We start from the raw sequence: 16,119 nt of genomic DNA on the forward strand, positions 1-16,119 counted from the left end.
CTTAGGTCTGGGTTTCATTAATCAAACCTGTAATCAAATACCCACTTGACGTCATTTGGGCTGTAATGGTTGAGGGGTGTTTATAACCCAGTTTACTAGGCGTGGATGCCTGTAGGGGTGGGGGAGGGACTTGCTTCACAAGCTTCAGATTTGAGTCAAACGGAAAGGCCAAAGGAGGTCATTTTTGTTAAGGTCAGTGTTACCTTTTTCTATCCGTAGCACCAAGCTAATGGCGCTTCGAAACTGAAGCCCAGAAGTTATTCCCCGAGGTCTCCGTGGGATTCATTTGACCCCTAGGAACCTCCAAAGTGGTGAGATGTTACCGATTTAGAGACGTTACGGACACGAGGTAGTAGTTCTGGCTTGCCGAGTCGGGGCTGCGTTCTAGGTCAGGCATTGTGCCTGGAGCCTCATGTGTGTTATTTCGTCTTGATCCTCACAACAACCCTATGGTAGAGATATTACTATTTATCTTCATTTTATAGATGAGGAAATGGGGGCTTGGAGTGGACACAAACCTTGTCCAAGGCCACATGACTAAAACATGGTGGCTCTGGCCCTCAAAAACAATACCTTCTGCATTCCTTTCTAAAATAAATGTTAATTATGATAATACATGGGAGCAGCTTCTATCCTAAGTATGGCTCCCTCCAGTGAGTGGCAGAACACTGGTATCTCCCACTGTCTGTCCAGAAGCCCTGGCCTTTCCCACCCCACAGGGCCCTCACTGGCTCAGCTCCTCAGGAATGTGTCAGTCTTATCTGCTGGGCAACTTGTACTCTGCTCTGAGGGGCGAGGGAGCACAGGGTGAGCCATCACAGGTTCTAGAGCTTTGCTGCAGGGAGCCGCAAGCGCCCTGATAAAGGCACGGCAGGCAGGGATCTGGGCCTCAAGTATTCCAAGTGAAAACAGGGAAAGCAGAAGAGAAGTGAGAAAGGAAAAAGGAATGCTTTCCCAAGTAGACCTGACAAATAAAAATTGTTCCAATCCTTAAAGATATTTTCTTGGAATTAATGCAATTGCTTTTCTTTTAATAGGACCGAAACAGTAACGTAGTTGAAATCTACTATGTGGCCAGCTGCTTCACAGAGCTTAGGCACTTCAAGGGCTGTTTTACAATAAAGTGCAGACTAGAGATGATACTACGGATATCTATTTGTCATTACATGATTATCACCTTATTTGCATAATTCTTTGCTGTACTCATAGGAGTCAGTTGTAATCCCAAAGGAAGATAGCGAGATGGGATATTTTTCAGAAGCTATAAAGAGAAAGAACATTTCATAAAAGGTATTGTAAGAGTAGGTCACAGTTTGCATTATCACCTGTATACGCTTCAAGACAAGGGAATTACTCCTCCAGTATTAATACTGAATGTGATACTCTCAGAATCTGGGCCTTATCATCAGGGTTGGATTATACAGCAAAGCTAGCAAGATTGGGACAAAAGCCAATCCCTCCAAGGAAACAAGTACGTTTACCCCTTACAAGTGTGTGTGTAAGAATGTTGGTTAGCAATCTAAATCCAAAAAATTTAGTAGTTGCATACTTACAACTTTTGGTCATTACAACTACTGAAGACAGTATCATTATCATTCTCAAGAAAACATTAAGCTACAAGTTTTCTGCTCTAAGTAGATTATTTTAAGAGATCAGCTCCTACCAGATTTTTGACCAAAGGAGCTTTAAGATCTGCAAAAGTTATAAGTACATGAATGTTTATAATAATCATTAAGCAGAACATGGGAGCATATACTAGTGTGTACATGGGAGTACTTCATCCGTGTGTGTGTGGGGGGGTGCTGGGGTAGGGGGTGGCAGGAAAGAGAAACCATGTAAGAATTATTTCGTTTAAAACAAATCTAAGAAAGTTTTACTTAAAGTAATAATATTAAATATTTAATAATATTTTATTAAGGTAAAACTTTTCAGCTGCGTTTTTGTAACTATATTACCGTATATATTTAAAATCAACTGCTCAAAATATTTCAACAAGGCAAAAGATGGAAGTCTACAAAAAAGTCCGTCCGTCTAGAAAAAAACTTGACAAATGACAAGGCAAAATTTCAAACACTGTAGATTCAAGATTTGCTGGCCCTTTGAATTTCATGGGCTGAGAGAGTACATGGAAGAGGCCAGTCTACCAGATGAAATGAATATCACATCATCAGTTAAACAAGTATCCTCAACTACTCTGCTGACAGCTCAGGACCTGTAGAGCATTTTCAAGGAAGATGCCTGTCCCCACCTTTTTCTTCAGAACATTTGTTTAGCCCTCTCGAAGGAAAATCATTTGCCATGAGAAGTCTATTTATGCAAACACGTGGACAGAGACCTTGGGTTTTCCATTACAAACAAGCTGATGACTGTTCCTGTGAATTCTGAACCCAACCTCAAGCCTTTCTCCACATACTCAACTCTGGGTGTCGGTTTTAGGCCTAATAATTTTTAAAGCACTTGACATCCATCACTGCATTTCCTTCTTACACTTAACCTATGAGATATTATTCTACACATAAGAGAAACTGAAGCCCAATCAGAATACACTTGCAGAATCCAAAGGGATCAAGGTCTAGTTGTTTTCAGGCTTTTCTTTTCGCAAAAGATCTAAGAGTATAGATTTATTCCTTTTAAAGGGAGGCAGCTTCTCCGATGGCGCTAAGAGCCAGTGTAGCCAGTGTAAATCACAAAGTACGGAGGATGCCCTTATCCCCAGAACAGGGTAACTAGGTTTCAAACTGATATTTAAAAAAAAAAAAAAGAAATTCAAGAATCTAATCACGATCCTTTGGGCTGCAATGCTGCAGTGATATTTTTATGACCCAGGAATTCCTAAGCTGTTGCTGCTGTTCAGAGGGCACGCTCACTAAGTAGCTTGAAATGTGTGAAATGGATGATCTGACGCAGTAACCTAGTAAATATTTCCTAGGTTACATCTTAGGAGTGATGTCATCTCTATGCATTATCACCAATGATGAACTGAAAAGAAATTAATTCTGCTCCACAGCTAAGCATTCAAACATTTCAAAAATGTCTGGAGTAGTTTATATTCCAGATGCAGACTCTTTCCCTCCTAAACTGTGTTGGTGAAATTGTTTCATTCCAGATGACATAGCTATGATATTACACTCTAGGGAGCGGGGTGGGGAGTTGGAATTAAGTTTCTTCCAGAAAAAGTGTACATACCCTGGACATTTCTAAGCAATCATTCCATTGGATTTGAAAAGTGACAGTATTTCTGTGGTTAACGTGGCATTTTTTTTCTTTCTTAAGCCAGGAGAACTAGTCTATTACTCCATTCTAAACATCCTACCTATCTTCCCCTAAAACCCCTGCTTAACTTAAGTGCTTCAAAAAACACTGTATTACATAAGAGAGGCAAAAATAGTACTTTCACAAAGCTACAACTGCTTTCTTTGCCTATAAAGGGGAAATAAATCCTGGGTGCCATTCAACCTTAATGATGTTTTTCCAAGTTAAAATTAATATTGAAATTAAAAGAAAATTGTTTTAATTTTACGATCAAATCGACAAGTGAATTTTGTCCGTGTATAATTTTTTTTCTCCAGAGTTCAGCTTTGATGGCTTATAGGTTCTGAGAAAAATTCAAAGGGTGATTAACTTAAAATGAATAATATGTCATGAAGAGTCAGAGAGGAGTATCAGTGTCCCGTCATTTTCTGCTGCGTGTTTTATTACTTCCATTTCGCTAAACCCTGCAAGCTGCTCCTCAGCCTGAAGATCCACCAGCACCACGAACGTGGGTTTCTGACAGTTTTGTTCACGTTTCCCATCAATGCTCCTTTGCTGCCTGTCTACTTTATGTTAAAGGCTGTGCTGAGTTACTTTACAGCCTTAGTTAACCCTATTGTTAGGACGGTGTGCCTGGGGAAGCTGAAGAGTTGCGGAAATGCTTTCCTGGAATTCAAGCAACGGCTCTCCTGCCTCTAGTCTGCCACAGCCCCTACTTCCACCTGTCCCTCTGAGCGTCATTTCCATTCAATACAACAGCGGCTCTGACTCAGCGAGGGTACCTGGCTGGGACTGCACAGTCAACTGCACTGCCTTAACCCCCCTATTCCAAGTTTCCAAACTGCCTGGACATTATCTGCTCCAGCAGTCGTATGAGCACATCCCAGGACAGTGCTATTTGAATGGCAATACTAAATGACAGGAAGTTACTTATTCTAATCAAAAGGCCTATGATTTATAATGAAGTAAATCACTATATCCATTTACGGATCAAAACCCTGACATATTTAGAACAAAAGCAATCTCATCAGTGATAAGTACTATGTTCTTTAAAAAGAAGAAAAGAGAAAGAAAACACTCAAAACATTTCCTTTTACCTGCATAGAGCCTCAATAGCATCTCTGTCCAAAAAATCATGCTCTCTCTTGACCAAGGAAATATCAATGGGGAACAGGAGATCTATAAGGAAAATAAAAACAAATACGTTTATTGAGCACCCAAGCTCTTGCCAATCTAGCCCAGTTTAGCAGAGGGAAAAAAACAAGGTAATTTATTGAATACTTACTGTTTGCAGGACACTTCACTCCCTATCAAGTGCGGTGGGTATGTAAAGCAGCTTAAGACAATTTCATCAGTGTCCTAAAGGAGCTTGGAATAAAGTGGTCTGCAGACTCAAATTATCTGTTGTCAAAGATAAGTGGTTCAAAACACTGTTCCACCTTTAAACACATCAGCAGGCAACAGACCTCTGCTATGTAAATTATAATTTAAATCAGAATGAATACCAGAAGGATGTTCACGGTAATGTGGCTGTTTCTTCCCTCCCATGTGTGTCTTTGCTCACATTTGATCAGGGAAGAGGTCACAGAAAACCGGGCCAAGGAAAGATCTAGAGAAGTATGTTGGTTGTCAATGGAATCCAACCATTTGCATGACATCAAAAGCTAACGAGAATTAAGGATGTGCTATTTTTAAACAAATACTAGCACTTCCATATGGCTTTTCAGGAGTTTATATAACTCCCACTAAAACAAAAGGCCAGCTCTAAAGCAGCTGTAGAACAATAGAATCCCAAATCCTTTCATCCTTGGAAGAGTTCACTACTCTAAGAACACGTAAGTTATATTAAAATCGAAAAGCAAAAAGGGGGGAAAAGTCAACTCAATGAAAGAATTCCCTTTTCTGTCCCTTGTTGATAAATACACTCTAGAAAGAGTATGGAGGAAGAAGACCAGCAGCACCTCTGTGGAAATCTGCAACAGCTCTGGAATTGCCACTAGATAAAAGCAAGTTATTCCTCTTTGGTGTTCCAAGCACTTAGGGTAAATAATGGGCCTTCCTAGTAAAAAGCTTATAAAATATCATGAGGAAGAGTCCTTCTATGCAACTCTGTGGGTCAGGAATAGGCAAAATAAGAGCACTGCAGGACACCAGGATTAACAGAACCAAAAAATCGCTTTGGGCCCCCAAATGGCTAATGCTGCATACTGAAACACACATGGCTAGTGGTAGTTTTGGAGATGCAAGCAACTAACAATGTTCTAGTTCTGGGGTTGACTAGGGAGCACATGACTGCCCCTTATGTTTTTATGTTTTCTAACGTAGGATCATTGGTTTTACAGGATGGTATGGAGCTCCTTATTCTTGGTCATCTATTTTCCAGAGACTACACTTATGAGTACCTTTTTTTTTTTTTTTTTAAATAATGTTGAAAACTAACATAATGAGTGTTGTGGTCTATTCTTTTTTCTGAAGGCTAGCATTAGATTAGTGATCCTGTTCTCTGAATGGTAAGACAGGCAGACCAATGAAGTAGCTAGAGCCTAAAGATTTATGAAGAAATTCGTAAAATTCAGTTTCGCAGGATTTCTCTCTTCATTACCTTATAGACCAAGTCTCTTAGGCAAATGATTAGTGGCACCACTATAGTGGCAGTAAAAGAGAAGACTTAAAGTGAATGTAAACTATTAGTAAATAGAAGCAAGCCAGACCGTAAAGCTGTTTGAAGGTTCTGGCAATTGTATTTCACTTTGAACAGATAACCTGCACTCTTAAGTATTAAAGGACAGAGCTGATATTAAAAAATATATTTTTAATACTTAATAAATGTAAATCATAAAGTTCACATGCCTGTTATGTGCATCTGAGAAAGCAACTCTGTTATTTTAGCAATTCCTAACTCAGTGTACCCAGAGCCGTATTTTACTTTCCTGATCCAAATTAACTTTAAAATTCTGTTTAAAAAAAAAAAAAATTCTAGGATAGGTAGGGACTAAATTCAAGAGAAGAGTGAAATAATTACATCTTTTTTTTTTTTCAGTATTTCTCAGAGTTCTTCAGGTTAGGATTTAATCTTTCAGCTTGGGTTTAAGGGCAGGATGTTTATATTGTCAAGGACCGAAATAAAGGTAAACAGGAATCAAGGAATGAGTGGGATGGCATGTGGTGTGTGTGTACCCACCCTGCACACAGGGGTAGGATGAAGGGGAGAAATTATAAATGCTCAGAACAATGTACAGTATAACTTCAAAAGCAGGTTTATGCTTCAAAAGACTTATAAATGTCAAGGGACCCCAAAATGTAACTTGTGAAAATACAGTCTGCATTTTAGGATTTGGAAAGACGTAAGACAGAGACCGGAACTGGATCTTAGCAAACATACACATCACAAGAAAGGGCTTCTTGGCAGCAAATCAACACCAAAACTTGACATAATTGAAGGAAATTTAATTCCAAAACACGAGAACAAAAGGACAGCATGTTACTACCACTGCAAATGCAATTATCTTTCCTTATCTCCAGTAGAGCTGTGAACTGAAAATCCAATAGAATGCTGATCCACGCCCCACCGCCACCAAAGCTCTACCGAGAGACAGGGATGCTGCAAACGGCAACAGGTCAAAAATTCTCCCAAAGGCAGGATAAGCAACTCCGCCATAATAAACATGCAGGTTAACCAAACACCTTAAAAAAAAAGAAAAAGGAATTGGAGATATTCTCTGAAATGGAGGAAGAGTAAGATATTCTACATAGTGTAACTATAAAATAATTTTAAACCTATCTTCATGGAGAAATATCACACGTTCAGTCTGGGCTACAGTGAGGAAGGGCAGGCACTATAAACGAGGTAAGGAACTAAACTAGCCGAGTGAGCCAGGGAAGTAAAACGACCTCTGTGGTCTCGCCCCAGTTTGCTTCCGGGGAGCACCGCCACCCCCTCTACATCCCTGCCGACCACGCTGGCATTTCCAAGCTGAAAACCTGTATCCGTTCTTAGTACGGGTTCATGGCATTTTGCTCATGTGTTACAGAAGGATGCTGGTGACCACCAGCTCCAGTTGAGAGCCCACTGCCATTGCTACAGGAAGCAGCCTGCTTGTCATCATGCTAGAAGGACGGAAGAGCAAAAGACACGTTTTAAAATCACTATTTATTGTGAGAAGAGTTGAACATCCCTGGTGAAAAGACTGAAGTGACATCATTTAACCTGGATCTTTCAGCAGTTTTGTCACATCATGGCTAAATGTCTCCCAGCATCTCCTTCCTCTTAAGTGATAAAAAAAAAAAAGGTGTATTCTTTAAATGTAAATTAACCAATATTACGCTTGCTTTTTGAGATTTTTGGCAATTTCTTTGAGGTATGAACTGTTTTATTTCTATGAAATATGAAGCGTCTACCACAGTGGTGGGCATCCCTGTTGGTGCAGAATTAATACTGGCTTGTTGATTAGAGGAATGGATGGCTGGATGGATGGAGGGATGAATGGATGAATGGATGGATGAATGAGAGACACCAGGTGCTGTCATCTCGGTAGAGTTAAGGAAACAAAGAATGCTCAAGTTGGAAGAGGCCTTGGAAGTCATTTATTCTCAAGGTAGGAGTCACTTCACTATCCACCCAACCTTGGCTTGAAAATCACCCATAAAATAGAGCTCACGAGTTCACAACTGTAGCTTTTTTTTAATGGTTTCATGTAGAGAACAGTCAGCCTCCCTTTTAAATAAACAGCCTCTTCCCCTCGCCTTGCACAAAGCACACTGCACACCCTGGCAGCCTGAGGCTCAGGGCGTGAGCGAGACTCAACGTGCTCGTCACCCCCGGCCTCAGCATCTGAGCGATGCCCAGAGCGCTAACGAGAAAACGAAGAACTAGTAAAAAGTCAGCCTAGGCCTTGATTTTAAAAAAGAGGTCCATTTTTTCTTAATTAAAAAATCGAATAACATAGGAGAAATAATATTCATCAAATGGCAATCTATGGAAAAGTGAAAAGCCTAATGACAAAGTGGAGAAAGATATCTATGACACATGACCAACAAAGCCTTAGTATTTAGAATAAAGAGTTCTTATAAATCATCAAAAAAAGCACAATCAACTCGGGAAAAATGGGCAACAGATATTTCACAGAAGAGCAAACATACATGGCCAGATGACACAAAGAAATGTGCCTTATCATTAAAAATTAGGAAAATGGCAGTCAAAATCCATAAGATATCATTTTATATCCATTTGATTGGCAAAAATTAAAGTCTGACAATATCAAGGGTTGAGAGCACGTGGATAGACAGGATCTTTATATATTACAGGGAGGAGTGAAAATTGGTACAGGAACTTTTGAAAAACTTGCATTATAAAGTTGAACATACATCTCTATCACCCAGTAATGCTACTCTTAGGCATACACGCAAGATAAATTATTTCACGTGTACCGCAAGAGTGCAAGAATGTTCCCAACAGTACAGTTTATAAAAGCAAAACAAAAAAACCCCAAAATGCCCACCAATCAGAGTGTGGATATGATAAACTGTGGCATATCCACACAATGGAGTATTACACAGCAGTCAAAGGTGATGAACTATGAGGACACACAGTACAGAAGAACCTTAACAATAATAAATGAAAAAATTAAATCGTACAAGATTACATAGAGCATGATACCCTTTTTATAAAGATAAACAACTTTATAAAAATATTTATTTTAGGGAAATGCAATAAAGCTATATAAAAGAAAAGCAAGGAAATGATAAACCAAGGTTTCAGGATGATGGTTACTGTGGCTAGGGGTGGCAGAGGGATGGGAGACAGGTGGGTGTGTTATTATCAAGGTCCTAGCTGTTTCGGGTGGTTGCCACACTGTTTCCTTAATGAAATATTTAAGTAAATAATAACATGTCTGAAAATAAATCATAGATCAATAATAATCATGAGGGACTTCCCTGGTGGCACAGCGGTTAAGAATCCGCCTGCCAATGCAGGGAACACGGGTTCGAGCCCTGGTCCAAGAAGATTCCACATGCCGCGGAGCAACTAAGCCCGTGTGTCACAACTACTGAGCCCGCATGCTGCAACTACTGAAGCCCACTCGCCTACAGCCTGTGCTCCACAACAAGAGAAGCCAACCGCAATAAGCAGCCCGTGCACCGCAATGAAGAGTAGTCCCCGCTCGCCACAACTAGAGAAAGCCTGCGCACAGCAACGAAGACCCAATGCAGCCAAAAATTAAAAAAAAAAAAAAGTGCAAAGCTTATAAAAAAATTATAATCATGAACCAAGGATACGATTTTGCCCTTTAAAAAAGAATGGCATTCCCGGCTCACCTTCATACAACTGGGCGTACTGGGGGAATCCTGCCGCCCGTAGCCAATCACAAGCTTCTTTGGCTTCAATTTCTAGAATAGAACAGAGGACAGACAAACATGTTAGTCATGTGTAACTTTCAGCATACTTCTTCTTCCTTAATAAACTCTGGTTTTGTTATATAAGCAAAAGACGACATCTGTTGAAAAGGGATAAGCAAAAAGCGAAAAAGAAAATCCACTTATTCAAATGGTTTAGATTTTTGTGCATCTTTTCAGACTTTAAAAAAATACATGTAATTATCCATCTTTCCTTTAAAAAACAAAAAACAAAAATGGAGTCCCAGCAGTAAGTTACTCTGTGCTGCTTCTGTGTTCTGGTTACAAATGATTAAGAAAACAGGGCCTAATGAGAAAGTTGAAGAAGGATTAAATAATTAATTTTAGGCCTAGATGGCCTAACTTGCTTTACTTTTCACGCCAATAAAAGGCCACCAAGTACATCTGACACCCTGGAAGAGCACTAACTTGACCAAAGGGACTGAGCTTCTGCCACCCAATGGGATGCGTGTAACTGCCCAGGGGCTGGGAAGGTGTGCCTTTGGGTGCATCACGCAGTAAGAGAGGCCTGGGCGGTCAGGGGCCCTGGAGGGCATTAAGTCAATAAACCCCACAATCTTGGCAGGTTGAGATGCCTAGTAAAGCTTCTACTTCCCCGTGGTTAACAGCTTGTAGATAGTATTGATAAACAGAAAGGCCAAGAGCAACTGACACACTGGCGTTCAAATTCACTCAAGCACTTATTTACAATCCCGTTAAAACTGACTCACAGAGGAGGTCTGCACAGTCATTAGTTTCTCAGTTTGCACAAAGAATATTCTTTCAACCCTCTTCCCACCTTCCTCAGACCATTAGAGTACTTAAGGTATGTAAGGCTATTCACTCATTTATAAATGTCTCAACATTGCTTAATTTATTCCAGATTCAAATCTTCACTATGCATCTCTCCTCTGAGCCAGATAGGAGGTGGACAGTCCATCATAGAGAAGTATATATAGATCACTTTTGTCTAGTAACTTTATAGTTTCAGAGCATTTTTAAAACTATTATTTTATGAGTTCCTTGAGTCTTTAAAGAAAAGAGAATTAAGAACACTCAAATTCATTAAAGCAAGTAGGAATGTCCTTACTGAACGAACGTGCCAAAGATAAAAGCCTGCTGCTATCTTCTGATGAGTTAGTTAATACCCAAACAAAAACAATTATGGCAGCAGAGAAGCAATAAATGACATGGCAAGGTTTATTACTTTCATGAATCTTTTCAGTGTGGCGATGAAAGTAGCATCATAAAACACAAGATTCAGGACTGAATTCGGGGAAGAAGGATAGAGTGACATGAATGTGTAAGAATCTCAATGTTTGTACTAAATCATAGAATTGTCCAATGTGAATTACCTGCATTAACATTTTTTCATGTATTTATAACCATACCTTGTTTCAGAAAGGAATTAATGAAGCTTTAAATAAAATCATAAAATAAACATTTTCCAGAGAACTATATTGCTGGAAAAACATACAAAAGCTCAACATTTTATTTTAAAGGATGTGGAAACTACTTTTTTCTCTATCGCCATGGCCCTCGCTCAAAGATAGATATGGAAAGAAAAAAAGCTAAGTGGTTTGTTTTTTAAAAATATTTTAAATATGTCACTTCTTCTGACTATCTGGAGGTTATTTCCATTGAACACATTGTTAGACATCGAATAATAGATTGCTAAAAAGTAAATGTATTCGCTTTCTAAATATTTTACTTAATAAGTGGTGAGTAGCCAGAAATTCTCAACGTCCACCCTTTCTGGCCTATATTCAGATATGACAACAGATCAGTGCACACGCACATGTGTGTACACACACACACACACACACACACACACACACACACACATGCGCGCCTTAACTGGACACAATTCTCCAGTCAGTATCACCACTTATTTAGAGAATGTTCCTGATTTCTTATTAAAATGGCTTCATGCCAAGAGGCACGAAAGATATAAGGTATTATTTTTCTAAAAAACCTTTAATTTATATAATACTTTACAAATCACAAAGTGTTTTCACATCTATTACTCACTTAAGGCCCCACGTGACTTCAGGAACACATAAATGCCTACTGCTGTGTTGTCATCCTTATTCATTTTCCACCACTACAAAAAGAAATGCCCCCAAATGACCAAAATCGATCTAAAAAGCTGTGTTCACACAGCCACTCTTCTTAGGGCCACTAGGTTAGAAAGAAATGATGTGAACAGGCCAAGGTTTGCTTCTTCAGCAGATAATTTAATGAAAGGTCTACAATGGCTAAAAAGCAGCACTTCCAAGAACTACAGAGATTAGTAATTTTACCTGCCTTTCCCATTCCCTAAAATAGATGAGAATGTCTTTCTTTTAGATATGAAACCATGGGAAACAGACAAGCCTGTATCTAGTTTAGATTTAACAAAGTCCATTCATGAAAACTTAGGCTGCATAATAATAAATGAGAACTTAAACCCACTGTTTCTATAGAAATCAGAATTAGAAAATTGTAAAAATTGTAAAAAGCTGTCACTGATTTTTTAATAAATGAGACAGTTACTGACTTCACTCCCACCCCTTTCCAGTTACCAAGTGAAAAAGATAACGATCTAAGTACTGATTTTTAAAAAATCAGCATTTCCATTTTATTTAACATGAAATGAACCTATGTCTACATTCAGGTCAGGTAGGGATTTACCCCTTCTAGTTCCCTGGATCCAGGCCACAACTTTGACTCTTATCCTAACTGAAACTCCAAGTTTCCAATTCTCTCCTCTCTGAGACTCCAGCCACCAACCCTGTCTCATCAAACTTCCTGCATTACAGTTTTGATCTCGTCTCTCCTGCAAAAGCTTCCCTGGAGCCCCACTGCTTAGAAAATCAAGTCTAAACATCTCCCTAGGTTTTCAAGGTTCTCCATGTGGCATCCAAACGAATCGTTCAGCTCTCTGTACTCCCTCCATACCCCAGCCAAAGTAAACTTGGTCCTTCCTCATCTCCCCACACATCCCTGGCTGGAAATTCTCTCCTATCCCCTCATTATCCTTCAAGGCCTAGCCCAAGCGCCACCTCCTCTAGGAAGTCTTCCCAGATGCCTCCTGACAATTCTGTCAATGGCTAACTTTTCCTGAGCACTGACTGTGCACAAGGCCCAGTTTAAGTACTTAAGGCATATGAATTCCTTGACTCCTCATACTGATCCTAACACGTGGGTTGCGAATATCATCCCACATGGGTTGGGAATATCATCCCCAAGATACGCAGATGAAGAAACAAGTGGAGAAACAACCAGCTCTCCTCGAAAACAAGCTTCCTTTCCATTCAAATGCCCTAGTGAACAAGAGAGCTAAGACATGCAGAAATGAGCAACACCGGATTTTCCTGAAAAAATACGTAACAGTGAACAACATTTAAAATATTAAACAGGGCTTCCCTGGTGGCGCAGTGGTTAAGAATCCGCCCGCCAATGCAGGAGACAGTGGTTCGAGCCCTGGTCTGGGAAGATCCCACATGCCGCGGAGCAACTAGGCCCGTGTGCCACAACTACTGAGCCTGTGTGCCACAACTACTGAAGCCCGTGTGGCTAGAGCCCGTGCTCTGCAACAAGAGAAGCCACCACAATGAGAAGCCTGTGCACCACAATGAAGAGTAGCCCCTGCTCGCCGCATCCAGAGAAAAGCCCGCATGCAGCAACGAAAACACAACGCAGCCAAAAATAAAATAAATAAAATTAAAAAAAAAATTAAACAAAACCAGGTAAATGTTGCATTACTGCTGTCACTTTAACTCCCCATGCCTGTTTTTGGAGGCTTCTAACCAGTTCTCAGGGTGTGACTTTTCCTTCAGTGGTCGAATGAAAAACTATCAGGACGATTTTTAAAAAACATTCCCCACCAGGCAGAAGTGCCACCAGAAACTGAAAATACAGTGGAAATACAATGACACTTTTAAACTTGGGTTTTCTCTTAGCAAACAACAGACAAATGTGTGAAGGAGGAAACAGGAAATTTTTATTGGAACCACCTTTAATAATTAGTTTTATTAGATGAATGAGGTTCAGGACACTTTTGGGGTAAGGCTTGGGAACCATTAGGCCATATTTGCATGCTTCCTGGCATGATGGGATGACCCTATCTTCCCCTTACCTCTCAACAGTAAGTTAAACAGAAATTCCCCAACCCCGTCATCATTCCGCTGAACTCGCTGATCTTACCGGTTGAGCAATGGTAATCGGGTCGAAGCAGGATGTGATTACTTCCATCTTCCCTTTGCTCTACCTTCACAGTGCGAACCCTCATGCTTGCTTCCTGCCTTCTTTGCAATGTGCTCCTGAAAACAGGGCTCAAGGCAAATGCTACATGGACTTTACCTCTTAAATAAAATTCTAAGGAATTGGAGGAATGTAAGAAAATTCAAACATTTTCTAGATTCCTTGGATTCCCCCAACTATGGCAGACTTGCGGGCAAAGATCCATAGAAATGTTGATGTTCTTACAGCCATGGAGAAGCACGTCAACTGTGTGAAGGCAGGCAGTGCTTTCTGATCTACACCAAGATTCCTGCCCTGGTCACAAAAATTCTTTCAAATGGAAGGAATAATTACTTCAAATGATCAGTTCTCTTGCCTCCGTTAAGGTGGCCAATTTTACAGGACTGCCATACAGCTGGGCACCAACAGCCCAACTTCCCAGGGCAGCAGGGTTTCACAGGGCAGAGAAGCAAACCACAGCCTCAGACACTTGATCTCAGTGGCTCTGAGCCTTGGATCCTAGTAGGCATCACCTTGGGGAGCTTTCTAAAACCCCCCACCACTATCCACTCCCAGGTATTCTGATTTTCTCCGTCTAGGGAGGGCCCAAACAGCATCTTTTTAAGAAAGCTCCTAAGTAAAGGTAGCCAGGATTGGGAACCACTGAACCAGACAACATTTCTTTGCATGCCTTCATCCCAGACTCTTTCTTCCCCAATTATCCTAACAGCCTTCCAACTGAACTCTCTGATAACACTTGCTCCTCCCTGCCCCCAAGAAATCTATCCTAGTCCAAAGGGTTCCTGAGCCCTGGATTGATTTGTATGAAATACATAATTCATCATGTCACTCCTCTGCTTAGAATTCTTCCGTGACTCTCCACTGCCTTTCACATACAATACAGTTCCGACTCCTCAGCAGACCCACAGCCGTCTTAACTCGGCCTCTGCCCAGCCATTCCGCTCCTGGAAGGTCTCCAAATGCAAGCTCTGCTCCTGTCTTCCTGAATTCCTTGGGGTTCGCAGGATGCATATGCTCTCTTAACACTTCAAGTTCTTCATCTCTTCTCTCTCCTGCCGCAAACAAATTCCCCCTCTGCACCCCATCAACCCCTCTCCCCCACCTTCCTCAGTACGGTGAGGTGCAAATACCAGAAGCTTCTTAATTCATTTGTATATCCTGAAAGACTACTTTTTCCACATTGGAAGCACACATACATTTGTTTGAAGGAAAAGAATTCATTAAAATTTCCCTTTCTTCAAAGACAGACTAAAAAAACTACAACTTAAACCCCTGTCTCTTTGCAATTAATAACAATAAATGTTCAACACATACACTGTCAAAGACTGGTTATCGGGAGTTACCTATGTAAAGTGAATTCCTGGTTGGGCTAAGTCAGATAGCACAACGTATATATTAATATTTATTAAACTCTTCTGTTATCTAATCACAGCAAAGATTATGACTAGCCACTAGCAACATTCCTACCCTCAGAAGCCTAAAAAAATTCTAAACATTTGCTGTGCCTATTCTGAAAGAAACCAGTTAGGAAGCTTTTGGAAGACTGGTCAATACTAATTCAGTTTCTAGGCCATTTGGCCTCACAGGAGCTGACCCCAATCCACCTTTAGATATATTCTAGTACAGCCACACATTTACGTGAAGCCAATCACCCTTCATTTCCCCCCTTAACTCAATATTTATTTATTGAACATCCACTGTCTGTGCTGCCAGCTGTGCTCAGGGACAATCAAAGGCACAGGTTCCTGCCCCGAAGCTGAAAGCCAAAGGGAAAGGTAATTCACAGCTGAGGGCATGATGTCAGATGATCCTCTACTTAGGAATGAACTGGTTTCCTAAGGGCTCTTCTGAGATCCCTGTATTTAAGTCCCTAGGGACCCTGTCTGGGCAGCACCAAAGAATCCCCACTTCACAGGTGAGAGCCAGAGGTCTAACAATGGCCGACCATCCCAGCTCCTTCCTCTACCCCTTCTGTCACCCCATCTACCTCGGGCTAACTGATCCAGCCTTACTGATCTCACACACCCCATGCCCCCTTTCCTGCTTTATTTTTTCTTCTTCCAAAACATTTACTGCGTTTATTTTGTCTCACCCCTCTGCAAACGCGCAAGAGGCCAGTTTCTTTGCCTGTTTTACTCTTTGATATACCCCAAGCACTGCCAACAGTGTAGCGCACATAGTAGTTACTCAACAAATAAGTATTACATAAATAAATAAACTGCAATGTGA

General features: G+C 40.6%; 1 protein-coding gene across 13 annotated transcripts in view; it reads right to left on the minus strand.

Annotated features, from left to right (window-relative positions):
* Positions 1–16,119, minus strand: part of DLC1 (DLC1 Rho GTPase activating protein) — a 407,206-nt gene that overhangs the window by 18,690 nt on the left and 372,397 nt on the right. For 10 of the 13 annotated variants that reach the window (XM_082444583.1, XM_082444577.1, XM_082444585.1 and 7 more), the window contains 2 exons: positions 9,568–9,639; positions 4,350–4,431 (listed from right to left, as the gene is read on the minus strand). In XM_082444583.1, the coding sequence (XP_082300709.1) occupies positions 4,350–4,431; positions 9,568–9,639 (154 nt within the window). Of the gene's footprint in view, positions 1–203; positions 428–1,177; positions 1,257–4,349; positions 4,432–9,567; positions 9,640–16,119 lie in introns of those variants that run through there. The other 3 variants (XM_082444579.1, XM_082444580.1, XM_082444581.1) reach the window with 3 other exon arrangements.

The sequence above is a fragment of the Balaenoptera physalus genome (genome assembly GCF_965194825.1).
Source record: "Balaenoptera physalus genome assembly, chromosome: 21".
Lineage (NCBI taxonomy): Eukaryota > Metazoa > Chordata > Mammalia > Artiodactyla > Balaenopteridae > Balaenoptera > Balaenoptera physalus.